Source organism: Andrena cerasifolii, chromosome 2 (assembly GCF_050908995.1).
Source record: "Andrena cerasifolii isolate SP2316 chromosome 2, iyAndCera1_principal, whole genome shotgun sequence".
NCBI classification, from domain to species: domain Eukaryota; kingdom Metazoa; phylum Arthropoda; class Insecta; order Hymenoptera; family Andrenidae; genus Andrena; species Andrena cerasifolii.
Genome location: NC_135119.1, coordinates 15,556,079 through 15,574,631, shown reverse-complemented (window position 1 = coordinate 15,574,631; position 18,553 = coordinate 15,556,079). Strand labels below are relative to the sequence as shown.

The 18,553-nt window shown below is 38.6% G+C and overlaps 4 protein-coding genes and 1 long non-coding RNA gene across 10 annotated transcripts in view; 3 read left to right on the top strand and 2 right to left on the bottom strand.

The window, feature by feature from the left end:
* Tcs4 (Threonyl-carbamoyl synthesis 4) overlaps window positions 1-18,553 on the top strand; it is a 59,396-nt gene that overhangs the window by 10,411 nt on the left and 30,432 nt on the right. The gene's annotated exons all lie outside the window — the stretch shown is intronic.
* LOC143366150 (uncharacterized) lies at window positions 6,207-12,662 on the top strand. Its single transcript, XR_013084672.1, has 3 exons — window positions 6,207-7,038; window positions 7,306-7,374; window positions 11,870-12,662. It is a non-coding gene; the product is annotated as an uncharacterized LOC143366150 (long non-coding RNA).
* On the top strand, window positions 12,813-15,122 carry P23 (cytosolic prostaglandin E synthase). Its single transcript, XM_076806969.1, has 3 exons — window positions 12,813-12,941; window positions 14,092-14,470; window positions 14,607-15,122. The coding sequence occupies exons 1-3, from the start codon at window positions 12,925-12,927 to the stop codon at window positions 14,736-14,738; spliced, it is 528 nt and encodes a 175-aa protein (XP_076663084.1). The 5' UTR covers window positions 12,813-12,924; the 3' UTR covers window positions 14,739-15,122.
* LOC143366147 (INO80 complex subunit C) lies at window positions 15,358-18,300 on the bottom strand. Of its 6 annotated transcripts, none has more exons than XM_076806976.1 (4): window positions 18,181-18,300; window positions 15,933-16,129; window positions 15,638-15,705; window positions 15,358-15,553 (listed from the first exon to the last, which is right to left on the bottom strand). In XM_076806976.1, the coding sequence occupies exons 2-4, from the start codon at window positions 16,108-16,110 to the stop codon at window positions 15,422-15,424; spliced, it is 378 nt and encodes a 125-aa protein (XP_076663091.1). In that variant the 5' UTR covers window positions 16,111-16,129; window positions 18,181-18,300; the 3' UTR covers window positions 15,358-15,421. The 6 variants fall into 6 exon arrangements, with proteins under 6 accessions (XP_076663091.1, XP_076663094.1, XP_076663092.1 ...); XM_076806979.1 differs by having other exon boundaries at window positions 18,171-18,191; XM_076806977.1 differs by lacking the exon at window positions 18,181-18,300 and adding an exon at window positions 18,071-18,094.
* On the bottom strand, window positions 16,354-17,752 carry LOC143366138 (uncharacterized). The gene is made up of 3 exons (XM_076806954.1): window positions 16,870-17,752; window positions 16,611-16,792; window positions 16,354-16,526 (listed from the first exon to the last, which is right to left on the bottom strand). Exons 1-3 carry the CDS (start codon window positions 17,644-17,646, stop codon window positions 16,364-16,366), a joined length of 1,122 nt encoding a protein of 373 aa, XP_076663069.1. The 5' UTR covers window positions 17,647-17,752; the 3' UTR covers window positions 16,354-16,363.

The following is an 18,553-nucleotide window of genomic DNA, read 5'->3' as shown; positions in this document are numbered from 1 at the left end:
TCAAGGTGTCAAAAAATTGATCCAAATCGGTGGACCTGTATCTCCGAAACTTATTATCCGATTCGAATGAAACTTTTTTTATTTTGAAGAATATACTTCTGGCTAGGGGGAAACCGGAACAAATTACAAAAATAACATTTTTTAGAAAATAACGACACTTGAGGTTTCAAATCACTTTTTCCCTATATTTTTCACCCTTCCAGCGCCTTTGAAAATTAGAAATCCTCAATTTTTTGTATTTTTGTATGGTTTCCACCCTAGCCAGAAGTATATTCTTCAAAATAAAACAAGTTTCAGTCGAATCGGATAATAACTTTTGGAGATACAGGTCCCACCGATTTTGAGAACACTGTTTCGAGAAAAAGGAGTTTAAAGTTTCACGCGAGTGCCATGCATTTGCCGCTACTCAAATGCCTATAACTTCGGGAATTTTACGAATTTCAAAAAATCCTTTTAAACACTTACTCCTAAAAGGTTGAACATTCGAAAAATGAAATAAAGAAAAATCGATTTTTAGACCGGAACCTTCACTTAAGCCGGGGAGTCCACCTAGAAGCTATGCTATGCTAAGCTAAGCTATGCTATGCTATGCTATGCTATGCTATGCTATGTTACGCTATGCCATGCTACGTTTTAAAAAAATTAGTTCCAATACGTTCCTGTGGAACCGTTTCCACCAAAAGCTAAACTAGAACATAGCATAGCTTAGCTTCCCGGTGGATTCTCGGCTTTAGACTTTAGAGTTGTCGAACGATTGGCCGTTTACCGACGATCATAAACGAACGGACAGACGTACGGCAATAAAATTCTATGCCAACTTGAATCGTGCGCACTGTGCATCTACTTTCTCGAATAATTCAAATTTTTTACTCAACCATCTAGTTCTTAGAACGAAATTTCCCTGACTTTCTCGAGCACGTTGATATTATCGAAACAGTAAACGTTCACAGCCCGCGTCGAGTGTCGAGCAATTTCACGAATCGACCGTGCGCGATCCGTCGCGCGTCAATCTCAGGCTATACAAAGAACAAATAGTAGCCTCTTTTTTGGCGATGCGACGCAACGACGGCTATAAACGTTCCTCGTTTTTCGACAAACACGTTATTTGAAGATCGTAAATTTTCGAATTGTTGGCCTTTGCCATGTTTGCAAGGTAGAACACAATCGTCTAGCGATAACGACGCTTGGCGTTTTATGTACCGGCCTCCTTATCGTTTGGCGAAAGAAGCGTAATTCCGAGCTAGCCCTTCTTATTACGCTGGGTAATAAGAGACGTAATGGGCGTGAATCACGGCGAAGCGAAACTATCGAATTACTCGGAAGAAAATATTACGTATTCGTCTAGTTCCGTGTGTGTCGAGGCACGCGTGCAGCGCTGCGCGGTGACACAACGGCTACGAGCAATCGAGTGGAAATGGAAAGCACCATTTCTCAATACCCGCAACCGTTTGCAAATTCAGCGGCTGCGGGATACGCCGATATCGCTGGCTGCTAACGTTCTGTAATTAAACTAAAACCCAACAATCTACTAAAAGCAAAAACCCTGACGCGAAACTTGTCTCGCTTGGGGAACCAACGATCAAAGAAATGAATAGGAAAGGAAGCGGTGCATTAGGCGTACAAACCGCAGGGATTACGCATAGGTATAGATTCGCTCGAGAAGAAGTATGGTTCTGCTCGAGTGTAGGAGTACCTTACTAGGGCGGAGTGATGCTATATAGGCGAAAATTTAAATTTGAATTTTCAGTTGGGCTGGCTGCGGCATAGTTGTCTATTGATTAACCAGACACAACTGTAAAAATTTTTTGGAAAATATTCATGTCTGCAGCTTCCTATTTCTCCTAAATAATCATATAATCATTTGTAGGAGAAAAAGGAACCTGCAGACATGAATATTTTTCCAATTTTTTTTTACATTTGTCTTTGGTTAATCAAAAGACAACTATCCTGCGCCCAGGCCAACTGAAAATTAAAATTTAAATTTTCCGCTCCGCCCTAGTACCTACGGGTAAAAAGTGGTGAAGCCCAACTCCTTGAAGAAAGGAAAGAAGGGAGGATGGGAGGAAGGATGAGAAAAGGAAGTCGAGTCGGCGGAAGTAAATGTACGCTTATCCGGTATCGAAGCTCGCTTCAAGCTTATCGACGGCCTGTTATACATATGTATACCTAAGAAAACCCACTACGTATTATAGAAAACACCGTTGTTCCTCCTTTTAACCAGCTTAAAAAAGAAGGAGGTTAGAGATTCGACCCGTATGTATTTTTTTTTTCTTTTTTTATGTTTGCCGCGCATAACTCCTCAGCATATGGACCGATTTTGATGATCCTTTTTTTATTCGAAAGAGGGCGATGCCCCGGCGATACTATGCCAGACAATATTGACCCAATATTTTGCCAGTTCTGGTTAATAATAAAGACGACTGTCACCTAATTATTATTATTTTATGTACGTACGCGCATATCTCCTCAGCACGTTGTGTCAATATATATACATAAAACTAAAAAGTTAAAAATAAAAAATTAAAAAAAAAAATAAAACCGCCCTTCCAAAAAATAAAAATGCACTAAAAAGTAAAAAATAACTTTTCCCCTTATTTAATCTACGACTTTCAATTGTTTTAAGTCGGCGCCAGATTTACACACCGAAAGTGACGAGGTGCCGACTTAAAGAATACGAGAGTCCTAGATTAAATAAGAGAACACATTATTCTTTACTTTTATTTTTTGCATTTGCGCTTGAAACGTTGCGCGTTAATCGGACAACGGCTATTTCGATCGTACACCAAATTATGTGTACATAACACAGACGAGGACTAACAAAATAATCTAATAAAAGAACTGATAAAAGTCGCCTGTGTGAATGCAAAACCGGTAACACTACTACATACCTACTGCGTATTACCTAATATCTCGATTACTCGATTATTGTGAGAAATCGTTTGATAACAAGTCGGTAAACATCCCAAGAACAATGGTTAACTAGAAAAGGTACTGTTTCATATTCTAGCAGTACATTACTCTAAATCTCAAAGATTTCATTATGGTTATCGGCTTACAATTAGGAAGCTCCACTCCGACTTCAAAGAATCTGCCGAAACCCCCACTATTTATTCTTTCCCATACTTTATTATAAAACCCGTCAGGCGCGTAAAATTCTACGCGAACTTAGGATTAGTCAGAGATGAGAAGGCTGATTACGAAGCGACTATCGGTGACGCAGAGAATTCGAGCACGTGTATCATATCCGGCAGGTCCAAGTCGGCGAGAGAAGCAACACTCTCTTGCCGAGGAGAAGGCGTTTGGCGATATCCGTTTACGTACTTATATCGTACTTACAGCAACATCTCGAACGCCCGCGCCCTTTGGATGAACGCAAAAGCGACCAGAAAGCCAGTGGCTGCAGCAACATTTGGCACGCATCCTACTGGTCACCCTTTCCTCCGTTTCTTTCGCCGCGCTTACACTTTTGTGGGACTCTAACGTTTAAACCGCGCGTCACGCATCGTCGTTCTAAAACAATCTCGCGCCCACCGTAAACATCTGTCCGTGCAGTTTCTCTCTCGGGGCAAGTGTATCGGGGCGCAAGAAAAATGCCTCGAAGCGCTTAACGAATGTCGCAAGAGTACTGAAACGCGTCCGCAGAGAAGTCGAGTTGGAATGGAATATCTACAACTGATAATATAACAGACATTCATCGCAAAAGCATGTCCCCCGCTTATCGGATGATCCATTCTGGTATATCCGATGTGACGTTCTCCCAAAGCGAAATTGCGAAATATTGTAAATCGATTAGGTCTGGGAACACAGTATCTTCGCCAAATCTCTATGACACATTCGCGTAAAGGTATTAATGGGTGTGCAAGGCCGGATACCGCGTTGCTGATTGTAAGTAGGTACGCCATGCAAGTCCGTATTATACCGACCGTTGTTCCAAAGTACATACTTGTGTGGTCTCGATATCATTTTATCTTCGCTTTTAGTTTGTCCACGCGCGGAACCTTTAGCACCGCCAGCGGTGCCGGCAAAGCGCCTGAAATTCGTCCAACGAATTTCGTAAGAAGACTCCCGCGCGCTCCAAGACTTTCCTTGCCAGTGCTCTTGATTGAATGGAAACTGAAAGCGGACTACAAGCGCTGTTAAAATGATGCCCGAACGGTTGTTTCGCTAACAAAGTTAATCACCAATTACCTAGTACTTTCTCTTCTAGTTGTTGCAAAGAAATGTGCAAAGCTGGCTGCAAACAGCAGGCGAATCGTTAAGGAGAGGCGATGGAAACGACGAATTTCTTTAAGGGGTCATGCCCACCTGCATGGTCTGAACACTCAAGTATTTTGTGTTGTTACGATCTTTCTCTCGCCTTTTGTTCTTCCGCCGGCTGTTGTTACTCCGATTTCAAAAGATTCTACGAAACCAGAGAAGCGTGGCCATTTCGTCTAATGATACGTTGCAAACTTTGCGTGTATACGTAAATATACGTTGCAAGTTACGCGTAATATTTTTCTATGGGTGTGTCGCAGAATGTCGCCTCTGAATACTTTCGAGAACAAGTCTTCGTTTACTTCTTGCATCACACGTGACTCCTTCTGCTTGAATCTTTCGCTTCTGACATTAATATTAGCTTCTCGAATTACAACCGCCTGTGAAGGTACGAAAATATCGTTGTTATAAAAAGGAGGACTTGCTTCTAAATGTACTTAAATCGTAATTTAGACGGTGGTACAATTCCATCGATATTGCTAATAATTTACTAACTGATCGGTCGTGGCAATTTGTACAGATTTATTAAACTGAATCGGAAATAATTGGCGTCGAGAACAAGGGGGGTGGAACGCGGAGAAGAGAAGTAGAAAATCGTGTGGAATAAGCAATAGGGTGTGTCAATTTTTGCAATGATTTAATTTTAAAAGCTAGTGGAAAAACGGCACAATTTCAGGTTTAAAATTAACCGCTACCTTTAATGTTTCTGTAACACATTATTTACCTAGTGGGAATTTCATTTGGAATTATAGAAACCTACGAAAGTTGCTAAAATTATTAAAAAAAAATTTAATAATTCAGCTTACGAACCGCAACAGAAGCAAACAAGATATCGCTTCTTCGGTGGACTTTGTTAAATAGCGTTAAATTTACTGCATAGATGACATACTGCAGGGGTGCACAGGGAGCAGTTTTTAGCGCCTAGCTGCGAGCAACCCGCCTGACCCGTTGCTAAGGTTAGAATCGGTGAGGCGAACTGCAGTAGTGCACGTGCATTCGGTATGACTCGAACCCAGCTACGTATACTACTGCAGTTCTCCTCACCTATTCTACCTTAGCAACGGGACAGGCGGGTTGCTCGCAGCTAGGCACTAAAAACTGCTCCCTGTGCACCCCTGAGTCATATGGCCACATCTGTTGCTAAAGTTACATATATTTCCATTGTGTAATAAATACACATTTCCATACATTTTCAAGTGAATATAATAAATACTAATTTCCACATGTTTTTATTTTCATTTTCATGATTTTATGTAAGCAAGACTCACTTCAAGCAGTATACGAATATGTAATTTGTAGCTAAATCTTGCTTAATTTTCACTTTATTCAACTGTGATTTGAAGTAGCTAAACCTCACTGAAATCAATTTCTGAAGATAGTTACAGATTCAAGTTTAAAACACCATTATACTTTGTCACTAGTCATTTTAAAATTGTACATTTACCCACAAAATTGACACACCCTAATAAGCAAAATTGTAATCGGTAAAAGAAACATTAGAAATGCATATATTTCCATTGTGTAATAAATACACATTTCCATACATTTTCAAGTGAATATAATAAATACTAATTTCCACATGTTTTTATTTTCATTTTCATGATTTTATGTAAGCAAGACTCACTTCAAGCAGTATACGAATATGTAATTTGTAGCTAAATCTTGCTTAATTTTCACTTTATTCAACTGTGATTTGAAGTAGCTAAACCTCACTGAAATCAATTTCTGAAGATAGTTACAGATTCAAGTTTAAAACACCATTATACTTTGTCACTAGTCATTTTAAAATTGTACATTTACCCACAAAATTGACACACCCTAATAAGCAAGATTGTAATCGGTAAAAGAAGCATTAGAAATGCATATATTTCCATTTTGTAATAAATACACATTCCCATACATTTTCATGTGAATGTAATAAATACTAATTTCCACATATTTTTATTTTCATTTTCATGATTTTATGTAAGCAACGCTCACTTTGAGCAGTACACGAATATGTAATTTGTAGCTAAATCTTGCTTAATTTTCACTTTATTCAACTGTGATTTGAAGTAGCTAAACCTCACTGAAATCAATTTCTGAAGATAGTTTCAGACTCGGGATTAAAAGCACCACTGCTTTGTCACGAGTCGTTTTAAAATTTTCGAAACTTTTAAATTTACCCACAAAATTGACACGCCCTGATAAGCAAGATTGTAATCGGTAAAAGAAACATTAGAAATGCTCAAGTAAAGGGCGAAATGAAGAGACGCGACGCGCAACGGGCGACGAGCACATCCCGTAACATCGCGAACCGTATATGGTACCTACGGTTGGAATATAATCAGAATCAGCAGCGATACGCGATTCGTGTAGGAATCGATACGGGTTCAACGTAGGTATATGCAGCGTTGAACGGACTCGTAATGATACGGCGACCAAGAGTTAACCGGAAACGACTCGTCAACCGGAACGAGGTTCGTCCACGACACACTCAAGCTACGAGCATCGGAAATCGCAACATAACGCGGCCCCAACCAATTTTCCTACGCACAAGGACTAGTGCAAGCACAGTCATGCGAAATAATTGTTTTTCTATCCGCACTTTAAGAGCTACCTTGGAATTTCTAAGTGTACAAAACAACAGAATCGCGGAATGAATTTCAACGAACGTTACCTCCGAGGGAACAATGCGGCATATGCACAACTTTCCAAAGCGGTATTACCGTTCGAAAAGTATATTATTATCGTTCCATAGAAGCAAGACGAAAATGGAGTTGCCTAATGGAAACGAGGAGAGTAAGTACCTACATATACAGGTAGGTGTACGGGTTAGTCGCGAGTTCCCGAAGATTCCATTTCGAATCTATGTCTCGTAATGCAGTCTGCATTGTCGAGCAATATCGTTTTTTGATGCTGAGCGGCGTGCAAGCGTGACCCCAGCGGTTGTAGGAACGAAAGGGAAAACCGCTTGCGAATCGCGTAACTTTAACGACGAGCGAACTCGTCGCGTCGATCGCGGAAGCATTGTTCGAAGAACGCTGTAATAGGTTAACTTTCTGACAGGTGCCAGAGAGGAACGGAACGGAACGGAACGGAACGGAACGGAATGGAACGGAACGAGGCATAATAGAAGTATGTATAACCCGAGAGCAAAGTGCACTCGTTCTTACACTTCCCGTGGGTGTAGAACCCGTTTCGTCGTTGCGTGAGTCGTACGGTTGTCCAGCATAATAAGATGCATGTCTCTGACGTAAGACTTTCACCCCCGAGGGTCCCTCTGCCACTCGGCCAAACCATTCGCCACGTCCCTCTTCAAACCTAAACGCATTATTATATTATACCTCCTGTACAGACAACACGGGCACCGACATGGCACCGGCCAACCCGCCACTACTCTCAACTTATCCCTCTTTCACCACCACTGTTCCTCCTCCTCCTCCTTCTCCAGCTTCCTTCTCCTACTCCACCATCCCACTACCTTTCTCACTCTTTCTTCCTTATTCTTTCGCATCTTCCATTTCTCTCTGAGACTCCATCGATAATTACGTAACGGAATACAAAAGTTTGCACCAAGATCCGTGGGCGATGCAACACCGAAGTCGAGTACCGTTCAGGTTAACCTCGTCAATCTTCCGATGTCTCTTTCCTTCGCCGCCGAAAATCCCACCAACTTCCCCTTACCGCCCAAGCCTAACATATTAGTCTTTATAAAGATTCTTCGCTGTTATCCATATTTACAACTAACTAGAGTATATGTATCGTTCGCTTTTCAACGATCACCTTGTACTAGATAAAGACTAGACTTTTTTCAGTGAGAACACACTTATCAGCGTGCACGGCAAGACTTACGTACTGTGTAAAATCAAGGCTAAGGATAACGCGAACAATGCGTTTTAACGTTCACTCGGTAAACAAACGCCAATGTCGTTCGGCGATCGTCTTCGCTGCGTTTCGTTAGCTCTTCGTATGCCAGCTTGTAAGTCTTGTAACCTCCAAGCGATCTTTCAAGCCGGAACGAGACTGCAACGTCGAGTTAAACTCCCCTGTGAAATGCTAAGGGGAATGTCCCAATTTCTGCTCATTTCGTATTTTTCTTATAATTATATGCGTTACGTTTGTACTGTAGTTTCAACAAAATAATTCTAAATTATTTGAATATTTACGCGAGTGTTGCACGGGCTTGGGGCTAATCAGTGCGCAGCATATGTAACGAAAAACTTTTAAAATGAGAGACACGTGGATTTTTCGACCGTGTTTTAGCTGGTTGTGCTAAGGCACAACGTCACTATTGGTATTCGATAATTGGGCAGAACATAGTTTTTGCAGTAAAAGTTCTTATTTAATAACAAAGACAGATACCGTATTGTGCTCTGGATGTATATTTTTTACTATTTTTAATTTTTTTTTAAGTAGAAAACAGGTGATTAGGTTTAGGGTCAAGTGAATCACCGTCGTGTCCGCATTTCTACTCATCTAAATTTTAGTAATACAACCTCACAATTCAATATATGCTGTAACCTCTATTTCTACTCGGAGGCATTTTATTTTTTGTTTATAATTATTTTATGCTTTACTGTTGTGTTCTAAAACATCTCCATAAAAGATGTAACTTATTCTAACCTGAAAAGGCAACATATTATGTGAGCAGAAATTGGTACGAACGGTGAGTAGAAGTACGTACATCGCTATTTTTCAGGAGCAGAAATACGGACATTTAAAGCTTTATATTCAATTACAAATTGCTAATAGTTGAACATCTTGATATATCTTTCTTAAATAGTTTTTGAATTGGTTGATTTATTATTAAAGAATTAATCAATTACTCTGCAAATTTTGATCACAAACAAATTTTTTACACCTTCTTTATGGCGAGTTACCTCTTAAATGAGCAGAAATTGGGATATTCGCCTTAATCTGCTCAGGTAGAAGATATCAACGTAAAAAGTCCAACGGAATTAATGTAAATTCTAAGAGAAGAGATGGGGAAAAAAGAGAAACTTGTAATCCGATTCGACGTGGTTTATTTGTTTTTAAACTGCCAGACAGCCATCGACAATACACTTGGATGATTTTACGGTGAGAAATACGTTTGCGAAGAATCGCGCGTTACCGTTAAGGGGTTATACCTAGTCAGGCGGCCGAAAAGAGGCGAATGTTTGTGAATTTTTTTTGAAAAAGCGGAAGCATATATTCTTACAGAACTTTTTGCGCTTAAAAGAGCAACATTTAAAGAACATTTGGTAATTTTTTCGCAGAAAAATATTTACGTTTACGATAAAGTAACAGCCGACATCCAAGAAGCATTTTTAAAAATTTAGTTTTACTAAAATCAAAAAACAAGAAAGATTTCGTTAGTATATTAATGTATCCTCAGGTTGACGGAGAGAATTTTCCGAAATATTAATTTAAAACAAAATGGCGGCTATTTAAAGTTGAAATCCTAATTTCTTTCGCGTGATTTTTGTACGAAAAAATCAGCATTTCAACTTTAAATAGCCGCCATTTTATTTTAAATTAATACTCCGTAAAATTCTCTCCGTCAACCTGAGGATACATTAATATACTAAGGAAATCTTATTTGTTTTTTGATTTTAAATAATCTGGTTCCGAATGGCAGTACTCACCGCAAAACCAAATTTTTAAAAATGCTTCTTGGATGTCGGCTGTTACTTTATCGTAAACGTAAATATTTTCCTACGAAAAAAATACCAAATGTTCTTTAAATGTTGCTCTTTTAAGCGCAAAAAGTTCTGTAAGAATATATGCTTCCGCTTTTTCAAAAAAAATTCCCAAACATTCGCCTCTTTTCGGCCGCCTGACTAGGTATAACCCCTTAAACGAAGATCAGTCTCGGTTGTGCGCGTTCACAGGTAAACTCAAACGGTGGGAGTAGAAATTTCATAAAGAGTCTTCGAGAGAAGGAGAAAAACTCATCGATGAGACAGACGCGAAAACAACCTTGTAACGAATTTCCTTTTATACTTTGCTCTCGACGTTTGCGCCTCCCGAACATCGCAATTGTCGACTGGCGTTAGATGGAACACACGTCCCACAGTCATTGTCCATCAATAACTATAGCGTCATTCCAGGACAATTAGGTATTCCGTGACGAGAGAAAAACGCATCATCGACGGAAATCTCGCATGCACTGCGTTTTTATGTTTCACGAATCGTGCGAGAAGCTTTAATTAGGCTTACAATACGTGAAACTTTAAACAGTTTTTCTCTGAATCTCGTAACGACGAAGCAGATGCAAGGCGCGTAAAGGCGTGTCGTGTCTCTTAAAACTAGCAGCACTACTAAACGCAATTTAAGAAGGACACGCAAGAAAATTCTACACAAAATCCAATCGATTCAAACGATTAAATCGAAGAAGCGTATCGAACCAGTAAATATCTATGTGTAGGTACGTGTACGTGGAGATTTTTACGAAACTGGGTCGAGCTTCCGATATCTCGTGAAGAATAAAAAGCTAACATCCGTGATAAACAGATAGGTACGTGTGCTGCGTTGTATGCACGCGATTAAAATAATGTCTCTACGAGACTCCATTAAGAGTCTCCGTTACATACTTCCTATATCATCGCGGTGTATATAAAACATTATTAATTGCCATTATTAATTTCGGTAAAATTCGGTCATTTCCGGTAAAAGAGATTCGTTTCATGACCCGTGGGGGCTGAGTACGAGATCCCACTCCCGGCAAAATATTGTACAGCAATTCTATTTATTACGTATTGGATCGGAAAGGAAAAAAGAAGGGATAAAAAATAAAGGTGGTAAAATGAGAAATAGAAAGGAAGCGAAGAGCGATTGACAGGAAAAGGCGCGAGAGGCACACGGTGCTTTCCGAAATGCACGGATCCAGAAAGGTCGAAGGAAGGTTGGTATGCAGTTGGTACTCACCGCGTACTTGTCCTTGTAAAAAAGTGAACTGGTCGACATGTCGTTAATCCGAAAGCAACAAGGTGCAGAAACCGCGTCAACTCACGGCTTCATCGCTGTTCCTCGTTATTCCGATTGCAACTTTCCGCGATATCCATTGACTGTTGGACACACACGTGGACGCAGACGCAGAAGCGAACGCGACGCACACGCGCACGCGAGCACTCGGATATCGCGCCGCGGTAAACGCAAAGAACCACACTAGTCCAGAGGACGAATCGGTAATTCTCGGTGATCCGAGCGTTGACAGCGTATCGAAGTTTAGATTCACGCGGAAAGAACCAAGTGCATGACTGGCGAGCGGATCAGAGCGGCTTGGAACGATCGTGACGGATTCGGATGAAACGATGCAATACGATACGATACGATACGATACGAAACAGGAAGGGACAAAACAGGAGGGGGACAGGACGGGGTGGAACGGAACGGAACGGATCGACGTACGCTGCGAAAGAAAGAGACTGATACACCGTGTGTATGTCCTGTTAGTTTATGGCCACGGTTACGGCAAGAAAGGTAGAGTCCTCCCCTCTACCGGCACACCACGCTGACCTACAATCTAACGCAAAGGCTCTCTCTTTTCGCTCTCTTTCCCCCCTCCAACTATCTCTCTTCCCCTCTCTTTCTTTCTCTCTTTTCATTTATATGTTATAATTTTGCTCATGTATTTTACAACTTGCAGGTACCATCCACCACACATATCGTTGCTCAAGCAAATGCCGTTTCAATGTTTCCAACCATCTGATTCTTATATAAAGTAATCTAAACGATTGCCTCTAATTGTAAGATTTAAATAGAGTGAATAGCTAAAAAGCGTGTGGTTCAGAAAAAAAATATTTTATGGCACGAATCGTTAGCTTTACGGTGGAAACGTCGATGTCATCTCAAGGTCAGTTTTGTTTTCCTTTAAATGTCATGTCGCTTGTGTCGCTGTAACGCAGAAAGGGGAACATGCTTGAAAGATGGAGAGCGTCTGGCCTGCAGGTTAGTGCCCCCTGTCTCTCAAACGTCATTTACTTTTCAACCTTATCAATAATATTATAGTATGGCCAGACTCGTCTCGTTTCATACCATGTTTCTATCTGCATACGTACCTATATTAAATTAAACTCCGTTACGATGATACATGTTATACGATCTTGAATCCCTTTGAATCGAACATCTTTCAACGAGCATAAACAAGTTTCCAAACTAGAAATGACTCTGCTGTTCACTTTATAAGAATTACTTTGTATGTATATGTCACGCAAACGCCCCCTTCTATTTTTCATATTTCGAAGCTTGGTCATTGAATGTAAGTTTTAATGTATTATGTCGTTATAAAATATTTAAATATGCAACGAAGTATTAAAAAAATATGTGAAACATCTTTCGAAGTCGAATCATTTACGCAGATTAATTCTGCGATTTATATTTATACTATGTTGCTTAATACAAGCAAAAGTGTACTTTGACTTTAGCGAGTATACACGCGTGGTCTCTACTGTTTGAAATGTCCAGAGTGACAGCATCGATTTTGGTTTAAACGTTCGAAATCGTAACTAGCGAAACGTGCGAATTATAATTTTCAAAAGTTCGATTCCGGAAACAAGAGAAGTCGACATCGATGAGGGCAACCAATCGCCATCTTGTTTGGTCGATAGTTGAATCTCGAAACACTCTCGAATCAGAGGTCTACGGCGCGATACGTAAGTGCCCTGTGTTTGTTTGCTTCTTGCGGAACGGAGCTCTCGAAATATGACTCAAGAAGGCCAGTAAGTATATTTGAATTCACATAAAATTTCCTTCGAATATATTCCTCGATTCTCAAAGTGCATCCGTTCGGTATTACTATGAGAAGAGCAGCAGACGACTGTGAAAAGAACTCGAATGCCGCCCCGTGGCTTTCGAAACACCGCCATGTTGTAAGACGGCTTTATTGATTCTCGAATTTTCTAGAAAAGAATCACGAGAAATTCTCTTGTGCTCGGCTTTTCATCCAAGTCGCGTTACTCCGCCCTTCCGTTTCTGATAGCCGACTACTTTGTCGATGAGAAATTCACAAATTTCCCTATCCTATTTCTTGATTCAGCAAATATTGGATAACCGAGCATCGATGTACCTCCTTTTAATAGCTCGTATCTCCAACCATGTATCGATAGATTTTAGAAGAATAACGTGCCTTAGTTCTCTACAGGTTTTTATCGAGACGCGCAGAATAATATAAGATTATGTGCCTCTACTTTCCTTGATCGTTTGCTAATAACGATGCTTCAGTTTTGCTGTAGTGACTAGCGATTTTTGTCGGAAACCATACAGTTTCCTTCCTAACCTTTACCTACGTTTCATAATTACGGTATTCGTGTATTTCTATAACTAGCTATTGCTCAGATTATAATAGTCAATGGTGCGTTACGTTCACCTAATTCAAATAAAATGATCATTGCTCATCTTTTAATATTAATTACGAAGGAAACGAAATTCTGATATGTAATTTATGTACATACTCGCGTGTCGCCACGGAACCTGTAGCCGTGTGATACGCATATATGCATGTGTTTACGCACATCCGTATAACGCATTATTAACACACGTGCATGAGACGCTTATATTTCCCAGTATTTCGAACAAACATTCTTTATGCGATTAACAACGACCAAATTATATGAACATTAAGTATCGCGATGTCCTGCAGACTATAGCCTTACTTTGTGAATTCATCGTATTCATTAATCTGCAAATATATTCTTCTTATAATAACCACGATGGATGAAAAATATTAGTATTTTTATAACAGAATTAAATTCTTTGTCTTTTTTTCGACATGGGTATATTTAACTAAAGACTCATGACTATTGTAGTTCTATTCTGAATAATTAAATATTAATTTGACGTTAAAAACATTAATTCATTGAAATTGTTTAGATTGCCTCCCCCACCTGTTATGTGGGCCCAAAGGAGAGATGTTTTATTCGTTACCATCTGTCTAGAAGATTGCAAAGATCCAGTTATTAAGACCGAACCAGAAATGATATATTTTAAAGGAGTAGGTGGAACAGAACAAAAGATGCACGAAATTACGATTAACTTGTATAACAAAATTGTTCCAAACAAAACAGTTCAAACCTTAAGGGGAAGGACTATCGAGTTAGTTCTCCCCAAGGAAACTGATGCCCCGTATTGGCCAAGATTAACAAAAGAAAAAACGAAAGCTCATTGGTTAAAAACTGATTTCAATAAGTGGAAGGATGAAGTTTATAGCGACGATGATAGTAACATGAAGGATGGTAAAGAATTGGAAGAGGTAACGGCATATATATTTTTTTTCTTTTTAATGGGAGAAAATACTAATATAATAATCAGCGATCGATTAGTTTGGCGGGAATGTGAATTCTAACTTATTCGATTTCTACTTGAATGTTTTCTACTAACGCTTGCAGATGATGAGACAGATGGGTGGCTTAGGAGGTTCAGTAGACAGTAAGCCAGACTTTCCTGATTTAAATATGGATGATGAAGATGAAGGCGAAGGAATGGATAGCGATGACGATGATTTACCTGATCTGTATTGATCGAAATAATATTGATGCTACTTTAAAATAATCTTCATTAAGAAAATAAAAAATAAAAAAACAAATGGCGACCTAAGTATAGTACACCACCAGGCGATTTTTCAGTAGGCCATGCTATTTGTATTTTCAGTTGCAAATAACTTTTGCAAATATACTAAAGGCCCAGGTTGCAGTAGCAGACAGGTGAATAACGGTGCGCGAGAAGCTGTCGATGTAAAACAAGAGTACAGTGGTCGACATAACGAACAGAAACACTTTCTAAAGGTTCTCTAATCCTTCTTTAGTCGGTAGCTCATATACTAAGTTATAATGGACAAGCTTTTTTTTTTGTAATGATTACTTGTGTAAAATACAAAGGTGATAAAATAATGAAAAGGAATTCAATTATCTGTGGAATTTATTTCAGGAAATCCCGCTAAAGAAATTTTAAAGGGTGAAACATGTATAAGTGAATTTACATCGGTAATTACGTAATATTAATGCGAACAACTTTACCTTGTCTCGTTACGAACTTAGTATATTTTCGTTTATATTTACATCATACATCGTACGTAATTTGTAGGGTTAAAACGGTACATGCTGGTTTATTTGAAACGGGCAAATAAGCGAAGCGTGGGTAAAAGATTCGCGCTGTTTATTGTCCGTATATAAGAAATTGATAAGGAATAAAATTATCGGTCCATTTATCCGACGATACTGGAAGCGCCGCGTAACGCTAGATATCCAGCAGTTATGTCCATTGGTAGACTTCGGACTGTTGCAAATTCTTCGGCAGTTGCATAATATAATTTAGTCTGTGGATCTGTATATCGTGCCTGTAAAATAAATGTAATTTATATATCTATTTACATATTAATGATGTAACCGCTTGTACAATGATGCTGGAGATTATCACTTACAGGCAGCCCAGAGATATCCGAATATTTCTTTGCTGGTTTAAAGCTTGGCGGTGCATTAATCGAACTGTCTGAAATTTTTATAAATTGGCAATAATATTCATCATGGACTAACATTCGCCACATAGAATTCCGAAATGTTATGCGTCGTATACTCGATAATTTCATATTTTAATAGGAAAATAGTTAACAGTGTTCGCTCCCTTGATTGTTGGTGTTTCTTAAGATAGGCAGTTTTTATTACACTTCCAATTATTCGAATGATTTGAGATCTATTAGTAACAAAGATTATTCTTACAATGCACCACTTCCCCAGGCCACGGTAGAGTACGTTCCTGAGCCAAGACTTGCTTCAGAGATCGCCACGTTCGTTTCTTTCCAGTCGTACTAGTAGGTCGAAATTTCTGGTGGAAAATTGAATTCTTAAATACTGGTTGCGGTTTCTTGTTAAATTCGATCACTTCCTCGCTCACCATTTTTCCATTTTACCTATAACTAGAAGTTGTAAGTGTTTTATATAAAGCTAGTAATCGATGTCAGCGCGATATATGAGAACAGTTTAATTAATACAAATAATCATTAACATTTATTAAGGTCAACTCTACATCAGTTACTCGTACTGTATAATAAACTATAGTTTAAAAAAATTTACGCCCAATTTGTTACGATATAGTTACACCGAAAGAAATGTCTTTATTACAAAGTTACATTAAGTTACGATTAAATGATTTATGATAAATTTTCTTCCGGACTATGTAAAACTAGTATCTTTTGTACATCGCATCCCAATATACCACAGATTGTACGCATCATGGTTGTATCGATATGTTTGACAAAAACTTTGGCCCATGGACTCAAAATAAGTAAAGCGGTATAGCAGTCCTGCGAATCTCTAAAAAGAATGTTTAATCTATTGAGACTTGCATCACTTATACATATATGTATATATGTATTATTTTCTCTTTTAATAAAATACCTCTGGAATTCAAAATGATATTTATATCCTTGCGATACATATCTTTGAATAACGACTGACAAACTATCTTCGAATAAGACAAAAGCCTTTTCGCTCGGTTCAATCAGACATAAGATTGCGTGGCGACAAAGAATTTCGTTGTAGTTTATTTGATCTTTCGTACCATTGTTATAACATTCTTTCTGCATAATAAGTATTAAGTAAACATGAAAATGTATTTGAACATTTCGACAAAATAAACATAATGCTGTTGTACAACCTTTGCTATATGAAGAGTAATCTCAACGTTCCTCTTTATACATTTTATACGCTCTGTACACAACTGTAAGATCTTTTTAGATATTTCTACCTCCTTCTCCACAATGCTCGTTATATGGCTCGGCAAATTAGGCTCGCCCGAAGCTTTCCCATTGCAATCCTTTACACTTAAGACATCGGCGTCTTTGCAACTCTTAAGTGTACATACATCGTGGCAAGATAATTTACAAGCTTCGAGCGCAGCTTTTTTACATTTACTTTTTTTATAACTATTTAAGCTAATGTGCTTTTCTCTGTACGTTGTGGACGATAAACTTTTCTTTGACTCGTTCAACTTGTTCCCTAAATTTGTTCTTGGATTCCTTTTGCGAGTTAGGTTCTTACTCGGTATTTTAGATTCCATCTTTTTTATACTTTCGATACTTTTCCTCCTCGCTCTAACCTTCTGAAGAATCTTTGTATTAATGTTTCTTAAATGAGAGGTCAATATCTTTGTATTGCTCAGAGAATGAAATTTGTCAAAGAAACTAGCATGTTTCTCTATAAAATATCGTATGTTCTCTTGGTTGGAAAAATCCAAGTTCTGCCGCATATTAATATCTCTGACTTTGTCTAAGGTATAAAGTAATTGCTGTTCGATCCTATGGGCTTTGTCTATGTACGTTATGAAATTGATCTTGCTAAAATTTTTACAAGCGGGAGATTTTATCCTTAAGCCTAAACTCTGTATGAATGTGTGTAGGAATTTATCCACGTCGAACATTGATCCTTCAAACATATTTCAAATCACTGCATCACAATGTTATATACCTTTATGACACAGGAATGGATATTAAGCGTGCAAACGTTTTAAAGTACCGCACATAGAAAAAGATTAAAAAATACTAATTGATACTAATTTACTTGTTACGAAAAAGTTGACAACGCATCGTGTAAACAAGCCTTTGCAATTGTTTCCTCGTCCAACTTCATAACAGTATAGGATCCAATACGCTTTCAAAACATTTATACTTTGCCGTCGAGATGTACTTTAAAGAGCGACGTGTCAATCGTTTATTATTGTAGCAATTACCTTTTTAATGTAATTTACAAGAACGCCATACATAATGAGTTCGACAATTGTAAGTATATTATATATACAATGCGTTTCGCTCATCAATAATGTAGAATTATAAGATGTTAATAGTACATCATTTCCTAACCTCTGACACTAACAGTTTCAAAAATATATCTTGAGTAACATTATTACAAACTGTTTGTAAACTATTTATATGAATAGTCATATGTAGTATTCGGTCTTACCCAGTCTTACCTGTGCATATCAATAATATTATGATTATTATGGATTATTATTGTTACGCTATCGCTTGAACGTGGCTGGGAAATTGTATGTAATCGATATGTAGATTACGTAGGAGCGTGATTTGAAAGCAGGCATTTGCATATGTCTTGCAAATATTGTCAAGGATACGCGATGCGGGTGAAAGATGGACGCCAATTCGCGGGGGCGTAGGAACTTCCAAAAGACAACCTACCGCTTGGATAAAATGCAGCCTCCACTCCATCCTGATTGGACAAGGATCTGAGGGAGGACCAGGAGGATCTTGTCGTCGACGAGCTCGGAGCTGTTTCTTTGTTGATACATTCATTCTGTCGCTAACCAGCTTCTTGAACAGTTCGAATAA

Bases quoted from the DNA above. Each gene is read 5' to 3' on its own strand.
- P23 (XM_076806969.1), top strand. The intron at 14,471-14,606 runs GTAACGGCATAT...TAACGCTTGCAG, and splicing joins ATGGTAAAGAATTGGAAGAG to ATGATGAGACAGATGGGTGG.
- LOC143366147 (XM_076806976.1), bottom strand. From the start codon at position 16,110: ATGGTGAGCGAGGAAGTGATCGAATTTAACAAGAAACCGCAACCAGTA. The intron at 15,706-15,932 runs GTAAGAATAATC...TAAAAATTTCAG, and splicing joins GCCTGGGGAAGTGGTGCATT to ACAGTTCGATTAATGCACCG. The intron at 15,554-15,637 runs GTAAGTGATAAT...TTTATTTTACAG, and splicing joins CGGATATCTCTGGGCTGCCT to GCACGATATACAGATCCACA.
- LOC143366138 (XM_076806954.1), bottom strand. From the start codon at position 17,646: ATGTTTGAAGGATCAATGTTCGACGTGGATAAATTCCTACACACATTC. The intron at 16,793-16,869 runs GTTGTACAACAG...CTTATTATGCAG, and splicing joins TTACTCTTCATATAGCAAAG to AAAGAATGTTATAACAATGG. The intron at 16,527-16,610 runs GTATTTTATTAA...CATTCTTTTTAG, and splicing joins TATCATTTTGAATTCCAGAG to AGATTCGCAGGACTGCTATA.